The sequence below is a fragment of the Chiloscyllium plagiosum genome, chromosome 3, assembly GCF_004010195.1.
Source record: "Chiloscyllium plagiosum isolate BGI_BamShark_2017 chromosome 3, ASM401019v2, whole genome shotgun sequence".
Taxonomy (NCBI): domain Eukaryota; kingdom Metazoa; phylum Chordata; class Chondrichthyes; order Orectolobiformes; family Hemiscylliidae; genus Chiloscyllium; species Chiloscyllium plagiosum.
The window spans coordinates 116533922-116552283 of NC_057712.1; the positions used below are offsets into that span (position 1 = coordinate 116533922).

The window sequence follows — 18362 nt, forward strand, 5'->3', positions numbered from 1 at the left end:
CCCAACCTCCAAACCAGTCTATGGCATCTGTGTCCCTTAATTATGTGGTGTGCAAACATCTAATGATCTTATATATTCAAATGTTTGAGTTTCCCCACAGTCCTCTGGGGTAAAAAGTCTTCCCATTTCTCATCATCTCAATCCAAATCCTAAATGATTTATATTACTGTTTATTCCTGAAATTCAAAGGAAGGTAATGGCTGAAGTGATAATTATCGCTGGATTATTAATCCCGAGACCCAGGTAATGTTCTGGGCGCCCCAGCTTTGAATCTCACCTTGACTGATGGTGGAATTTGAATTCAATCAAAAGTTTTGGAATTAAAAGTCTAATGATGATTGTGAAACCATTGTCAATTGCCAGAAATACCCATCTGCTTCACTAATGTCATTTATGGAAGGAAACTGCAATCTTTACCTGGTCTCGAATACATGTGACTCTAGACCCACAACCATCTTAAATGTTTGGCCAATTGGGGATGTGTGCTGGCCTAGCCAATTATGCCCTTACAAATTAAAAGAAAATGACTTGGGGTAAACAAAGATGCCTTGAAAGTCTTATTGCATTGTCACTTCTACCATTTTTTAAAATAAATGCTTCAGTGAAATATACTCTCATTTTCCCAGTGCTGCCTTTTATGTAAGACACTGCGTTCCTTTCATAAACAAGCACACTCTGAAACCATCCTACATGTCCAACTTGCAGCTTTTTTATAAGACAAATTTCCATAAGGTGAATGGAACTGAATTAGAATCAGGCAATATAGTCAAAATACTTAATTGCGTTTGATCAAAACATTCACATTTTTAATTAGGGTGGTAGAATTATTCCCAAATTAAAGGGATTTAATGAGAATAAATCTCCTGAACCAGATTACGAACATAGAATAGCAAAGGCGATTTGGAGAGGAATGTTGGAAGGCATTGACAATCATCATGAAGGATTTGTTAATTATTGGTGAGATTTAATAAATTGAAACCAAACCAAATGTATAATTCTGACCCAAATAACTACAGGCCCATTAGCCCACTGCCAGGAGGTAAAAGAATAGAAACTCTTCTCATATGTAGGCTGGAGGATTACCTGTACAGCAGTAACGTTCAAAACCATTTGTGTGCATTTAAGAGACGGTGAATTCACTTTCACATCATTTATTTGGCGTTTCAGATAGCTTGTGAGAAACATCTTGTAGGATAGGGATGTTTATGATGGGCCACAGACAGAGTTGGTCACTATTGCATCTAATCTATATGACTATTGATTATCAAGTTAATTTAACAGTGGGCCTCAATTTAAGCTAATGCTGATGAACATAATTTCAGCGGGAGATTTGATGAAAGATGTTGATTGCTTTTACAATGATCCATATAGATGGCAAATTAAAAGCTGGTGTTGACATATGTAAAACATTATACATCATTGTTCATTATCATAAATCTACATTGAATTTCATTGCAGAGGGGCTTGGAAAAGTACCTGGAAACTGTCAGCTGTAATCTCTCAAAAAAGCATTGGAGATGGTACACAGAAAAGCAATTAGTAGTCTAAAGCAGTGACAAATAATTATGGAAATTCATGCAAAAAGAAAACTAGTAAGGCTGACCTCATCATGATTGAAGTCTACACACTGATAATTTAAAATCTATTTTTACCCCTCTGAAAAGAAAATGCATTTCCCAAAATGCACATTGCTGATGCTGAGGAACAAGGTTTAACAAAAGGTTGGTTTTTTTTTTCATTTAACTTTGTCAATTTCTTTCCTTAAATCAACAAGATGAAATTTTACAGACTTTGGAAAGATTTCACAAGGTGAGGTTCTGCACTGAAATATAGCCACATGCACAACAGGGTCTGTCAGTGAAAATCTGATTTGATTTGTTTTGGAAAGAGGGTAGAACATCCAGCACAAAGACTGATCATGTGGATGTTTTAAACAACTGAATTTAGGGAATAGTGCACATAAAGTATTTTGTTTCGGATCAAGTGTATCAGTAAGTGTTTGTAGTGATAAGAACCAGGTAGATTTCATTGACTGAGATCCTTGATTGGGATTATTAACCTGGGCCAAACAGGGACACCTGGCTGACAGGCACAAAATATTGGAAATTCACAGATAACCTGGCCTCCACCTTTTGCATCCCTACAACTGCTATTGAAAAGGGGCCAGCCTTTGAAATGGTACCCAAGAAATAGCCTTTAGGGAAGTGAATAAGCAGTTATTGTCATCTAAGGTGTTGGCCCACTATGATCCCAGGTGTGAAGTGTTGATTCACCAGTGGCCCTATGGAGAGGAATGCCCAATAGCATATGCTTCTTGGATATTGGCTGATGCCAAATGCAAATACGCTCAGATTTGGCGCTCACCTTTGGTGTGAAGTAGTTCCACCAATACCTTTTACAAACATAAATTTGTGATAGCAACAGACCACAAACCCCTCTTAGCCTTGTCTTCGTTAGGTAGCCCTATGTCACCCTTAGCATCTGGTCAAATTTAGCCGCCACAAGAACGGCAATGCCAGCCACATGTCTTCTCTAAGTGAGAGAAACCGCTTACTTCAGCGGACGAGATTTGGTGGAAGAACCAAGGAAATGGCCCAGCAGGGATATGAGGCGAGGTGGACATGTGGTCAGATTCCATGACGTGAATTTTAGATTAGATTAGATTCCTTACAGTGTGGAAACAGGCCCTTCGGCCCAACAAGTCCACACTGACCCGCCGAAGCGCACCTCACCCATTCCCCTACATTTACCCCTTTACCTAACACTACGGGCAGTTTAGCATGAAGTTCAGGTCGGTGAGGTAGTTCTGGACAAAAATGTGAATCACCTGAAAGCTGCTACCACACAAACTGGCCAGGAGCAAACGATACCGGACCCCTCTGAACAGACTGACAGGCTGTCAGAAAATGTGAGTTCTCCCCCCTCCGTTTAGCAACATGGAAACCTCAGAGACCGAATGCAGCTTCGGTATTGTTAGCCAGATGAAAAGGAACAAACTGTCCCGAGACAAGCCAGGCTGTGGTCCGGTACACACCGCCTGTGTCGGAGACCGAGTCAGAGGAATTGGACCTGAGGCGAAAATGTCCTAGTAGAGGCTACAAGAGAAAGAACAGGTCTACATCTCCAGACTTAGTGGGGGAGGAATGTCATGACTGGAACCAGGCCAGGTTGAATTCATTGACTGAAATGCTTGACTGGGGTTGTCAATCTGGGCCAATCGGGGATCTTTGGCTGACAGAGATAAACAGGAGAGTCTAAACAGGAGTGTCAGAGGTTCTAAAAAAAAATAAACGGGAGAGTCAGAGACTCTCCTCATTCTCGGGACTGATTTTAAACTGGCCGGTCAGAGCCCATTTACTGTGCACATGTAAGTAAAGGGTGACTTGGTGATGGGATACCAGCCTCTGTGTAGTTATTTCAGTATTGCTTTACATTCAGCCAGAAAATCTGAAGATGTGCATTGAAATTAATATAAATTTAGTACAGATTTGAAGAATAATTTCCACTTAAATGTTTTAATTAATGTGATGAGCAAAAACAACACCCATTCAGGATGTTTAAAGTGTAGTTGGATGCTAAGAAAGGTAGTGTTGGAGGAGGAATAAATTTCAGAGGATTGTAACACGTTTTTAAATCTTTGAGCAAGCACGATTTGAACTTGGACCTCCAGTTTCAGAGCAAAGAACATAACCACAGTGCCATAACAGCCTATTCCAGAACATTTAATCAAAGTAGGCCAAACCATTTGCAGCTGATTCATCAATGACCATCCTCCTTCATTAAGTCAGATGTGAGGATGGTCATTGATGAATCAGCTGTTTGTCCAATGTTCAGCAATACTTGCAGCCCCTCACACTCTGATGCAGACCTTGCCCTCATGGGAAAACCTTGGCAGCATTCCGGGTGGGATGATAAGTGGCAATTAACATTTGCAAGCGTCAGACAATGAACATCCCTGACTAGAGTGAATCTAACCATCACCCCTCAACATTCAAAGGCATTGCAATTATCAATATTGTGGGAAGTGACCAGTGAAAATTTGATTTGTTTTGATCTGAAGTGGAAACTGAACTGGAGAAGCTACATAAGAACTGTAGCTGAAAGAGCAGGCCATGGATTGGAAATTCTGCACTGTCCATGTCTCCTCCTGACTGCTAAAAAACATCCACCATCTACACGAGTTTAGAGTGTGATGGAATACTCTCCACTTACATGGAGGAAGCAGGAGCTTTTTAAAGAAGCTCTCTCCAGCAAAAAGCAGATTGGCATCCCACCAATCAACTTAAAAATCATCAGTGTTCAGTGACAGTTTTGTGCACCATATAAAAGGCGCACTGCAGCAACTCACCCAAGATTCCCTTGAAAGTCCAGGCACACATTCTACCACTCTAAAGGACAAGGGGAGCAGACACCTGGAAGGCTGTGAGCTGCCGTACTCCTTCAAATCTCAGGCTCAATTTGGGATGATATCGCCATTCCTTCATTGCCACTGAGGTCAATCCTTGAACTCAATAATGGCCCTATGTGTCCATCTGCATGTTAGAGACAATAGGGGTTCAAGAAAATGGCTCAATACAGCTGCTCAAGAATAATTGGGCTGAGCAAAAATGCTGTCACCTCCAGTGATGCTAATGTACCAGGAACGATTAAAGTAAAATCATTAATATGCACTGCACATTTCCTGGGTTTGTTTTTAATTTAGGATGATCATTAAAAACTAACCTGGGATTTTTCTTTTTATTTAGTCTTGCATCATGTGTGTTGCTGGCTGGGCATTTGTTGCTGTCCCTGATTGCCCTTGAGAAGGTATTCTGAGTTATCTTTAACTGCAGTTTATGTGCTGTAGTTAGACCCACAATGCAATTAGGGAGGTCAGAGTTTGGAAGATGCTGTCTGAGGAGCTTGGTCGAATTTTGCAATGCATCTTGTAAATTGGTTTTTACAGATATGCATACAATCATCCAGAGCCCTTTTAAAGTATCAGCAGAAACTGCAAGCTTTTGAAATTAACTTTTATTTGAAAAGAAAACAAAATTTTGCAATTGCCAGAACAGATCATGGAGCAAGAGCTGTTAATGAGCAATGTTTTCCCTGTGGTAGCTGCTTCAACAGTCAATTGGATAATTGGGCTCTCAGCAAAGATGTGTAATGAGTCTTGTTGAAGTTATTTCATGTAGTACTTTACCTAATGATTACAACAGAGCACTCTGGATCTGTCTTTCAGATCTACCTGTTAACCTGAGCCTGTGGTTCCTAGTGCTGCTGTTCAAATTCTACAGGTGGTCACCCTGCGGTAGGAAGGATATTGTTAAATTGGAGATGGTTCAGAAAACATTTACCAGGATATTGCCAAAATTGGAGGATTTGAGTTAGGAGAGACTGAATAGGCTGGGACATTTTTCATTTCAATGTAGGAGGTTGACAGGTGACCTTATAGCGGTCTATAAAACCATGAGCAGCAAAGGTAAGGTCATATTTTAAAGGTAAGAGGAGAAGGATTTAGAAGGCACCTGAGGGGCAACCTTTCCACACAGGGTGGTTCATATGTGGAATGAAGTGCCAGAGGAAGTGGTAGATGCACGTACAGTTACATCATTTTAAAAACATATGGAGAGGTACATGAATAGGAAAGCTTTAAAGGGATACAGTCCAATGATGGCAAATGGGACTAGTTTAGTTTGGGAATCTTGGTCCCTGTGGACGAGTTGGACTAAAGGGTCTGTTTCCATGCTGAATGACTCTAAATGCCTGGCCATAATCTCCTTAATAACAGCTTCTAAGTGTCTTTTTTTTTAGCTAGGATGTTAAGCTAACCAACATTTAGTTTCCTGATTGCTGTTCAATGTCTTTTTGAATAAAGTAGCTGAACTCATGATTTTTCCATCCGACTGAACCCATCCTTGAATCTGGGCACTTGTGGAAAATTAAGGCCAGTCCATGAACCCTCTATTGGTGGCTGCTTCCATCAGGACCTGGGAATTGTCAGACTAACGCTCCAATTCAGTACCAATCCCCTGGTAATATTTGAGTGTGTCCAAACCATTTCCTGATTTGCAATCTTTTTATTCATTCATAAGATGAGAGTGTCACTGGCTGGCCAGTATTCATTGCCCATCCCTGGTTGCCCTTGAGAAGGTGGTGGTGAGCTACTGCCATTCAGCTGTATGTTGACCCACAATGTTGTTACAGAGGGAGTTTGAGGATTTGACAGAGTGCCACTGAAGGGCCAATAATATATTTCCAAGTCAGGATGGTGAGTGGCTTGGAGGGGAAACTTGCAGAAGGTTGTTTTCTATGTATCTGCTGCCCTTGTCTTGCTAGATGGAAGTAATCGTGGTTTGATAGGTGCAGTCTAAGAATCTTTGGCAGATTTCTGCAGTGGGTCTTGTAGGTAGTATGCAGTACTGTTATAGTGAGAGGGTATAGTTGTCAGTCTGGTGCCAATCAGGTGAGCTGCTTTGCCTTGGATGGTGTCAAGCTTCTGGAGTTTTATTGGAGCTGCAGTCATCCAGGCAAGAGGGGAGTATTCCATCACACTCCTGATTTGTTCCTTGGGGAGATGAACAGACCTTGGGGAGACAGGAGGTGTTACTCGCTGCACTATGTTAGTGTGTGACCGGATCTTGTAGCCAATGTTTACGTGGTGAGTCCAGTTCAGTTTCTAGTCAATGAGAACCCCAAGTATGTTGTTAGTGGAGGATTCAGTGATGATAACACCATGTAATATCAAAGGGTGAAAGTTAGTTTGTCTCTTATTGGAGATGGTCATTGCATGACCTTTTGTGTGGTGTGAATATTACTTGCCACTTGTCGGCCTAAACCTGGACGTTGCCCACATATTGTTGCATTTGAACACGGATTGCTTCTATCTGAGGAGTCGCGAATGGTGGTGAGCATTGTAGAATCATCAGCAAACGCCACACGTTGAGGGAACATCATTGATAAAACAGCAGAAGGTGGTTGAGCCTAGGACGCTACCCTGCTGCAAATATCCTGAAGCTGAGCTGACTGATCTCCAACAACCCACAACCATCTTCCTATTTGCCAGGTATGACTCCAACCAGCAGAGAGTTTGTCTCCTGATACCCATTGATTCTAATTTTGCCAGAACTCCTTGATACCATATTCAATCGAATGCGGCCATGATGTCAAGGGTTGTCACTGTCGCGTTCACCTCACAATTTTGCAATTTTTGAGATGTTCATTGTATCCTATAAGTGAATACTACAAAATATCTATTCAGTTGATCAGCCATTTCCTTATTTTTTTTCCATTATTAATTCCTCAGTTTCCCTTTCCGTAGGATCAACATTTCCTTTAACTTTTATTTATACAAATATTAGAATCGTAGAATCCCTACAGTGCAGAAGAGGCCATTCGGCCCGTTGAGTCACCGGTCTTCTGGAGAACGTCCCACCCAGACCCAGTGCCCTGCTCTCCTACCCGTAACTCCGTGTTTACCACCAATCCCACATCTTTGGACTGTGAAGGAAAGTGGAGTAGCTGGAGAAAAGAGTTGAGTGTACTGCTGAAAAAGCACAGCATCTTGGGCAGCATCCGAGGAGCAGGAGAATCGACGTTTTGGGCATAAGCCCTTCATCAGGAATGAGGCTTGTGGGCCCGGGGGCTGAGATAAAATGCCCCCCATTTTATCTCTCGTCCCAGAAGCCCCATTCCTGATGAAGGGATTATGCCCAATACGTCGATTTCCCCTGCTCCTCGGATGCTGCCTGAGCTGCTGTGCTTTTCCAGCATCTGCAATCCTCACTTTCTCCTAACTGGGAAAAACCCAGGCCAACAAGAATGTGCACACCCCACACAGACGATTATCCAAGGCTAAAATCAAACCTGGTCCCCTGGCGCTAAGCCAGCACTGCTACCACTGAGCCAGCGTGCACAAATAAGGCTTTCTATAGATAGTTATTTTTAGCTAACCTTCTTTGTAAGTCACTTTACCCTCCTGTTTATTATGTCGTTCTGTACATATTTTTATACTCTAACCAATCTGCTGACCTGCCACACATCTTCATGCAATTATCTACTTTTTCTTTTAACTTTGATACTGTTAAATTTTTTTATGGATAACCATTGATTGTGAACATTTTGGGAATGTATCTGTTCCTTGTATTCTGAAATATCCCCTTAAATAGAGATGCAGAGCAGACATTTATGCTTTATCATAATTTGCCCATGCACTTTAGTCTTCATATTTGCTTCTTGTAAGTTTTTAACATACAACAAACTGTTCTATTAACCGTCACCAGTGGGACCAGGAATGTGCCAGTTGATCAAATATTCCAGATAAGAGGTCCATGTAATCAATGTAGAAACGTAATGCAGGGGATATGCACATCACTTATACCTTATTTACAGTTTAAATAATAATGCAGAGTTGCCTTAAATCAAACTTAACGGCAGAGAGCCTTCTCACTTGCACTGTCAACTAACTACTCAGACATCGCGGTAGATTGTAGTATTTGAGGAGGGATTGACTCCGTTGAATCAAGTGTTGATATTTCATGTGGTCAGTCACTTGAACAAGAAGTGTATCTAAGTTGAGAAAAATAAATTAGAACTGTAATAATTGGGCAGCATAATACTGTAAGCTCCATGGTATTTGAGATATATGATCTTTGTCGGTTCATTGCGGCTGCCGGTTAAAACAAGTTTGCTGTACTAGCCTTGGACTCTCACTTATCTTTCTCAAACTGAATATAAAATTCAATCATACTATGATCACTGCTATGAGGGATGCCTTTCTTATTAAATAACTTAATTGACCCTATCTTGTTGCACAGAGAACTTGAGTAAAGCAAATCTTAGCAGGACTTATACACTGGAAATAAGCAGCAGGCCAGGCAGCATTCGAGGAGCAGGAGAATCGACGTTTCGGGCATAAGCCTGAAGAAGGGCTTATGCCCGAAACGTCGATTCTCCTACTCCTCTGATGCTGCCTGGCCCGCTTTTTTCCAGCACCACACTTTTCAACTCTGGTCTCCAGCATCTGCAGTCCTCACTTTCTCTTAGGACTTATACACTTAATGGTAAGGTCCTAGGGAGTGTTGCTGAACAAAGAGACCTTGGAGTGCAGGTTCATAGCTCCTTGAAAGTGGAGTCGCAGGTAGATAGGATAGTGAAGAAGGCGTTTGATATGCTTTCCTTTATTGGTCAGAGCATTGAGTACAGGAGTTGGGAGGTCATGACTATGACTTTATAGTCTGTTCTCTGAAGCAAAATAAAGAAATGCAGATTCTGGAGCTCTGCAACAAAAACAGAAATTGCTGGTGAAACTCAACATCTGTGGGGAGAAAGGACTCTTCTTCAGAAGAGTCACCGAACTCTCTGTTAATCCTGCCTTCTCATCTACTGAGATTTGCTGAGTTTTGCTAACAATTTTGTTTAGTAGTCTGTTCTCTGGTTGGCTTTAGAGCATGCTGTTCTAAGAGTATGTGCTTGTGTATGTTGAATATCCTTGTTTCATTCTCACTGAGCATACAGCTTTACTGCATCATATCATACCTTGCATTAAGTAACAATTTAAATCATAGGCTACTAGTTGTTCTTGAATCAAAAATTGGTTTCTAATTCTGATATTGGAGTAATGGATGCACAATAATTTAACGCTTTATGGGACCTGGTTCCCAAAAATAAAGTGACTTCTCACTGATGTACTAATCAACGAGATGGCATCCACAGTTTGACATTCGTAAAGTACACTTTCAGTTTATGTTGATCTTTCTGTAATGGAAGCTATAAATGTGACATCCACACAATGGAGAAATATGAAGCAAGAAAGGAAGAAAACAAAGCAAAAACAAAACTAATATGGTAGGGAAAATGCGAAGTGCCTTTGAAAGTTTTGCTGGGTATAACCTTTCTGAGAAATTGTTAATAAATTGCTGTAGAGTCATGAAAGCAAAGAGCACATCAATATGTACATCTAGTTTGTTGCATTATCATCTTCATAATGGTGTACATACTAATTCAACATTGATAATTCATCCCTGGATCGATATTGCATTAAGGTTTCATGATGATAGGGGATACTAACAGACTGATGCACGAAAGAAGAGATTGATCGATAACTGGCAATCTGTCTATTATGTTGCCATAGTTTTGCATTAATCAACATTGAGTAATGTTATCCTGTGATACTTAAGAGAAAATCCTTAGTATGATATTGAACAAATAATTTCACTTGTAACATGAACTGCAAAAAAAGGTCTAACAGTGAATCCATGGAATCTATTCATATGATTTTTTTTTTCGAGGGAACAACATGAATCAAATGCCAAGGTTTTTAATTTGTGAGGCAAACTTGAAATTTTTTTTTCAAAACCTCGGTAAAGTGGGAATTATTTAGGGTAGTACAAAATCAACGTACAATCATGGTCAAGAAATGAAGTAAGAGGTTGGCACACAGGGCGCACCAGCACGTAACGAAAGGCAGAGGTCCAGTTGACTAAAAGAGGACTAAAGAAACAAACAATGAAGTGGCACAAAGAATTTATTAAGAGGTGCCAAAAAACATGAAAGAAAGAAACCTGCACACAATATTGAAATTATCAGCAAATATTGTGATGAAATTTCTCAATCCCTGAACGATAAGGTCAATGGTAAGAAAGTTGGGGAAAATATGACCAAACACGAGATTCTCAGTTTTGAGGAAGAGTCTAATTTTGCAAATAATGTTTGAGCAATTAGATGATCTTGCAAGTGATCAGGTGAGGAGTTTATTTCCATCCACTAACATCTCCTATTGCCTGATCTTGCCTCACTTATATTGCAATGTGCAAGGAAATTCTGGTGATTAATCGCCAACATGAAAGTCTGAGTGGGTATCTGGCAGCTGCAACTCTTTGACATCTTCTGGTATTCACTTTTTTACATTTCAAACAACTCTGGGCACACTCCAGGGGCTGCAAAGCCTGCATCTTCTATCCAGAGGTTGGCATCAGATAAGCATCAATCATGGCACATCTTCAACTCACTCATAACATCAATTTTGTATTAACAGTCTGATAAATGACTCTTCATTGGAACATTGGACTTAAAATGTTAAATGTTTGTTTCTGTCATGTTTCTGCCACCTGACATGCTGAAGTTCTCCAGTATTTTGATTTTATTTTAGATTTCCAGCATCTACAGTATTTTACTCTAATCCTTGTTTAGGAAATTAAAAATGGCTATTACCAAACCTGGAGTGCATGGTATAAGTTTTGTTTTTGTTTTTAAACTGAATGAGTTCTAAACATAAACAATGTGAACCCAAGTTAAGGCACCGTAATCACAGAATGTTGGGTGTGAACCTCTTGCTTTGACCAACTAGATTGACCATACGTCCTGGCCACCAGTGATCTTGACCATGTTGTTGAACATGGCAGATCAATCCGAGTGGCTATTAAGCAGCAGTAAAATCAGGTGAGCTGAGAAGTTTCACCCAAGTTCCTCAATTCGCCAACAGATTCCAAAGTCTTATAGTCTTAGAATGTCTTGATGCTTCTTCTGGCTACTGTCATCATTCTGCCTCCTTGTGAAGCAGGGGCACCTGGAATGAGGTTAAGGTCCCAATTTCTCTTGTATCTCGGCCACTGGTGCTGAGCAGCCAATGGTTTATTGTGATGGAGTACATAACTGTGCATATCCTGCAGATGCTGTGCGCACTGGACCTGGCTGTCCATGGAGATAGTAGGCACACACGTGCCAGAATGCCACAGTATTGGTGGACTTCTCCAACCTTCAGTCTAATTTGCTGACTGTCTCTTGGCAAACCTGCCTCCTGTTCCTATGTCACCTTATGCATTTTGATGTTGTTAAAAGCCAATTCCATGGTGTCCTTTCTGGTCTGAAGCTGAGCAGATGGTAGTCCAGCAATTTAGGGTTCTGTGTCATAGAATCATAGAGATATATAGCACGGCAACAGATCCTTTGGTCCAACTCGTCCATGCCAACCAGATATCCTACCTAATCTAGTCCCATTTGCCAACGCTTAGCCCATATCCATCTGAATCTTCCTATTCATATACCCTTCCAGATGCTGTTTAAATGTTGAAATTGTACCAACCTCCACTACTTCCTCTGGCAGTTCATTCCATACATGCACCACCCTTTGCGTGAAAACGTTGCCCCTTAGGTCCCTTTTAAATTCTTCTCTTCTCACCCTAAACCTATGCCATCTAATTTTGAACTCTTTTCCCCCTCCCCCCAGGGAAAATATCTATTTACCCTATTCAAGCCCCTCATGATTTTGTATACCTCTATAAGGTCACCTCTCAGCCTCCAACGTTCCAGGGAAGCAGCCTCAGCCTGGATGTTAGTTTGCTCACTGAGCTGGAAGGTTCATTTTCAGATGTTTCGTCACCCTACTGGGTAACATCATCAGTGAGCCTCCCGTGAAGCACTGGTGTTAGTGACCCATTTTCAATTTGTGTGTTAGGTTTCCTTGGGTTGGTGATGTCATTTCCTGTTGCAACATCATTTCCTGTTCTTTTTCTCAGAGTGGTAAATGGGGTCCAAGTCGATGTGTTTGTTGAGAGAGTTCTGGTTAGAATGCCATGCAGCTAGGAATTCTCATCTGTATGGAAGGATACTAGTGAGAGTGAAACATTGTATTTTTGTGGCTAGTTGATGTTCATATATCCTGGTGGCTAGTTTTCTGCCTGTTCGTTCAATGTGGTGTTTGTTATAGTTCCTGCAAGGTATTTTGTAAATGACATTAGATCAAGATCCCGTTGTACTCTGAGATAACCTTTTTTACTGTCCACCACACACCTCCAATTTTGGTGTCAACTGCAAACTTACACCACCTATGTTCACATCCAAATCATTTATATAAATGATGAAAAGCAGTGGACCCAGCACTGATCCTTGTAACACACCACTGGCCACAGGCCTCCAGCCTGAAAGGCAGCCCTTCACTACCACCCTATGTCTTCTACCTTTGAGCCAGTTCCTTATCCAAGTGGCTAGCTCTCCCTGTATTCCATTTGACCTAATCTTGCTAATCCAGTCTACCATGAGGAACCTTGTTGAACTCCTTACTGAAGTCCATGTAGATCATGTCCACTGCTCTGCCCCCATTAATCCTCTTTGTTACTTCTTCAAAAATCTCAGTCAAGTTTGTGCCCTTGACCAGCTGTGGAGAGGTGCCAGTGATGTGATCATGAGGATGTGCTCCCCTGTCTTAGTGGATATTCTAGTGAGATTTGATGTCTGTATCCAAGCTGATGGAGGGTGTAAGAGACCACTTTGTTAGTGTTCCGCTGAGGGGCCTGTGCTGTCATCCTAAGCAATAAAAAAGGAACTACACTCTCCAGACTGGAAATTGTATGTGTAGATGGATGCTGTTTATTCTTGTAGGAGATGAGAGGGAGTGAGTTGTGAAATAGGTTGGAGGTACGGGCATGTTAAGAGTATGTTCACCGTGGTGGCAATGGAGAAACAGTGCCACACTTGGCAATGGATTTTACTTGGTTGCTGGGAAATGGCTGTCTTGGCATCACCTACATCAAGGATCTCTAACCTCTCCAACTTGAGCAAGGATTCTCTCTCTGTTGGGTGTAAGTAGACAAATGTCAGGCACCCACCACCTGTCTCTGCTCTGTATTGTGCTCTGCTTTCTCTTGGACTGCGGCAAGGATTTTGAGTGGGATGAGAGTGGCTGGGTGCATTTGGGAGAAAGATGGGGAAGTGTGCTGAGTGATTGAGTAGGAAGCGCAAAGGGCAGGAAGGGTTAATTGTCTGTGGGGGGTGAGTTGTTGACCATGGACCTTGGTGGGAGGTGGTCCAGTGGCAGAGTTAATGTCAATGTGAGCTCATAGACAAAAGATGGTGGCACTTAGCCTTGCAGAATGTCCATGATAATAAATCATCTTAGTGTTGCTAAGCATTTCCCTGGACTATGGAAAGAATTCTGATCCTGTTGGCAACTTCAGCCCAGGCTAGCAATATCTTGTCCCTCTGGCAGTCCTGAGAAAAGAGGACAGATCCTGTTATCATGCTCCCCGTCCGGCATGACCATGGTCCCTATCAGAAAAGCAAAGTGTAAGCTTGCCTTTATTAGCCAATTTGGAGGGCAGCTGTTTCCACTTTGAAATTGTGAAGGATTCTTCCAGGCTTGCAGCTTTTGAACTGTGCTTTAAATATGGAGCTGACCGTGGGAAACTCAAAGTCCTGGCAGTGGCAATCACTCTGCCGCGGATGAACACAAGGTAGTGCGAGAGCAGTATCGTAGGGACAGAGGTGATGAGGTAAGCTGCATAAAGTCCCATGAGAAAATTCAGTGGAGCTCATGGAGAGAAACCCTTTATACTCCCGAAATCGACAAAATACATTGTTTTAAGTATATTGATAATGAAGGCAAATAAGAATGGAAGATTAAATTGCAGACTGATTAAGAGTGTATTCTATCTGATTTTTTTTTAGATAAAAAGAGTCTAATATTAGCAGGAAATGTAACTTTAACTCATACATCTCAATAGTTTAATGCAAAATTGACTTTAGATTATAATTTTATAATCAACTTTGTTTCTTCATTTGCAGTGTAATCTAAAAGCTTTAGATAGTGCAGAGACTGGTTCTTGTGAACTGTCAGCAGTCAAGACATTTTAATTTGAATTAACCTAACATTGAGTAATTTGATCAAATTACTCATTGAAGTAAAAATTCCCATTTCTTTTTTTTACTTACAGAAACTTATGAAGATTTTGACTCCAGAGTGATTGAGGTAAGAATTGTTGAATTAATGAACTAATACATCTAAGCCTTTTTTTTTTCAGTTGTGACACTGAAGTTGGGCAGATGTAATATTTTTGCCCTTTAGTCTGTTTGACCATAAACAATGTTTCTTAAAAACTAGTCAGCAGATTTCAGTGAAACCTGATAGTATGGCCTGAGGGAGGATGATTAATTTTTGGAGGGATGTGGGTGCAGATCTTCTCGCTTTGGTACAAAGGCCAAATGAACTTCTATTAAGAATGTTATGACTTGTCTGAACTGCTGTGGTGGAGTTTGTCACAAACATCAAAGTGTGATCAGTTTTCAGAGCTGATTTTGCATTAAGTTAGCCTGGTGCTGCTCTGTGAGATTCAAACTCTTGATTGAAAAGAAAGAAAACTTTACGGTTAAAGAACGCCAACCAGAAGGGGAAAAGCCTCCAGGAAGAGCTGCTTATTGTAAACTAGCTGAATTAGTACTGCATTGTGAGAGAAGTGCCTTCACTGAGTGACCCTTTCACTAGCTTTATACATGATGTTGGGGGGGTTGGTGTTGGACTGGGGTGGGGACAAAGTAAAAAAAATCACACAACACCAGGTTGTAGTCCAACAGGTTTATTTGGAAGCTGCTCCTTCATCAGGTAGCTAGTGAAGTAGGATCATAGGAAACAGAATTTATAGCAAAACATCATAGTGACATACATAGATGCAATATTTTGAACAAACCAAGATTGCTGTTAATTCTTTCATTTTCAACTTAGTTGTATACAAAGTTAAAAATCACACAATGCCAGGTTATAGTCCAACAGGTTTAATCAAAAGCACTAGCTTTCGGACTGCTGCTCCTTCATCAGGTGGTTGTCACCTGATGAAGGAGCGTCGCTCCAAAAGCTAGTGCTTCCAACTAAACCTGTTGGACTATAACCTGGTGTTGCGTGATTTTTAACTTTATATACCTCAATCCAACACCAGCAACTTCAAATCATAGTTTTATCTAGTTGCGGTGTCAAAACAAAAACACCGAGAAAGCAAACATGCAAGATGCATTGTTACAATCAAAGCAAATATATAAGTAGCCCAATTGAAATAAGATGTGCCTCTTTAAGGGTGGAACCATCTTTTTAAAATGTGTCGCAAAGGGCATTTGTCATCATTGTTTCACACATTGATATCCATGTGTTGAAGAAAACAGCAAAGACTTTGAGATTGCTGTATCCATAGTTGAGTACAAACATCAGTTTTCACTTTCCCACTTCTGTGCTGTGTGACTCTGATGTTATCTGGAAAACAGCACCCCACCAGTGAAGATCTCGATTCTTACATAGAGTCCAATGAGCATTACCTAATCTCCTTAAACTCTGAAGGTGTTGTGTTTGAGTCTTAAAGGAACTTGCATTTCCATCTGACAATTCCACATCACTGTATAATTGGACAGAGAGAAAATACTGTCTCCTTTCTCTTTGGTCTAGTCTGAACTCAACAAAGATGTTAGATGTGTTCGTAAAAAATGAATGTGGATGTTTCTGCTTTAGAAATGACAAATACCTTCTTTACTGACTGAGCAAATGTACGGACAGTATGTGGAAGGAGATTTTTATCCTTTTCAGAAATGCTCTGCTTGTATTTTCAGTTGTCAGTGCAGACTCAAGTACTATAGCATGTCCAGTATTCATGCCTCTATGCAACAAAATGAGGCTTTATTTTTGTCCCATTGAACGTCTTTTCCGAATTTCTAACACTTTTGGTCATAATTTTCAAAAAACAAAACTTGGATTTAAAGGATGTAAAGTTCCTAAGCAGAAAGGTGAGGTGCTGTTGCTGCAACTTGTTTTGGGCCTCAGTGGACACTAGCAGGGCTAGGACACAAATGTGAGCAAGAGAACAAGATTGTACATTAAAATGGCAAGCGACTGAAAGGTCAGGGTCACGCTTACAGACTGAGTGGAGATGTTTTGTAAAGCAGTCAACCAGTCTCCATTTAGTCTCGCCAAAACCCTCTCCTTTCCTGTTAAAAAGCTTGCTTTTATATTTTCAAAAACAGCCTCCTTTCCCCTCCCCTCTGCAATAGAGCAGCACGGTGGCTCAGTGCTTAACACTGCTGCCTCACAGCACCAGGAACCTGGGTTTGATTCCAGCCTCAGGAGTGACTGTTTGTGTGGAGTTTGCACATTCTCCCCGTGTCTGCGTGGGTTTCCTCTGGTGCTCCGGTTTCCTCCCACAGTCCAAAGATGTGCAGGTCAGGTGAATTGACCATGCTAAATTGCCCATAGTGTTCAGGGATGTGTAGGTTAGGTGCATTAGTCAGGGGTAAATGTAGGAGAATGGGTCTGGGTGGGATACTCTTCGGGGAGTTGGTGGACTTGTTAGGCCAAATGGTCTGTTTCCATATTGTAGGGATTCTATGAATGAGTTCCCAGCAGTCTCAAAATCCCAAATTAGCACTCATGCTTTGTCATATTCCACGTCTATTTTCACACTGTTCTTGGAGTCCCATTTGGCCCATCTAAGCAATACTAGCTCCCTGAAAGAGCAGCTTGACTGAGCCCACTTCTTTGATGTGTTTATGACTGTCAATAGTTTGTAATTTCTGAGTGGTTAACATTTTATTTTTGAAGATAAATGTTTTTGGGTGCCCAAAACACATCCAGTCATGGGGCACAGGGACCTGGCAACATGCTTTCTTCGTTTTATTTTCAATGTACTAGGATATATAGGACATGTATTCTTTCTGGATTGGACACAAGGTTTCCTGGTTATGACATACTTAATAGCTGTGGCAAAATACATTTGGAAGACTCTGATACCTTACTGCCGCACAGTTGTTTTTCAAGTTCTTCCTTGTTTTAGAAGAGTGATTAATTGATTGTTCGCTGTAGTTAGCTACAGTACATTGTCCTTAAAGAGTACAAGCATAATTGGGATCCCTCGAGTCTATTATCTCCCATTCTTCTAATAATATTTTAATGCATGTTGTGTAACTTCCTCATTTTTGTCATTTCTAGGTTATATTAGAGTTGAAACCCATTTTTAGAAATGTTATTTTTTAACCCAAGTCTATAGAATTGTGAACAAGTTATATAATCACAAATTTCAAGTTGAGGATAGATGTCTGTCCTAATTAGAAATAATAGTAAAGATGCCTCCCCTCTGCCCATCTGCTGGGCACAATTTGGTTGGTGCAGGATGAGACCTAGAGTGGCCTGTCTTGCCTTCTCTCAGATTGAGACCGTTGTGTGGCTGCTTCCCACCTTCTTGTTAATTTCAGCCCCAGGTAGGGATTGAGGCACGGCGGAAACACTAACAATTTTGCTTGTTTGGGCTTTGGCTGGGAAGAAATATGGTTGGTGTCTCCCTCAATAGCCCTCTGTTTCCTGATTGGACCCCTTTCCCCTTCAGTATAGTTGATTCTTAACTGCCTGCTGTCCAAAGTATGTAATATTTTCTTAATATAGAGACAATAAAGAGAATAGTAATTTGGTCATCACTACATTGCTAAAAGTCAGAGTCTGAAAAAATTCTTTTATCCATTTGTGAGATGTGGGCATCGCTGGCTGAGTTAGCATTTATTTTCCATTCCTGGTTGCCCTTGAGAAGGTGATGATGAGCTGCCTTCTCAAACTGCTGCAGTCCACACATGGTGGTTTGTTC

At 41.0% G+C, this 18362-nt stretch overlaps 1 protein-coding gene across 1 annotated transcript in view; it reads left to right on the top strand.

Annotated features, from left to right (window-relative positions):
* mrps5 (mitochondrial ribosomal protein S5) overlaps positions 1-18362 on the top strand; it is a 137951-nt gene that overhangs the window by 47976 nt on the left and 71613 nt on the right. Inside the window, exon 5 of the mRNA XM_043687173.1 lies at positions 14691-14725. Within this exon, the coding sequence (XP_043543108.1) occupies positions 14691-14725 (35 nt within the window). The remainder of the gene's footprint in view (positions 1-14690; positions 14726-18362) is intronic.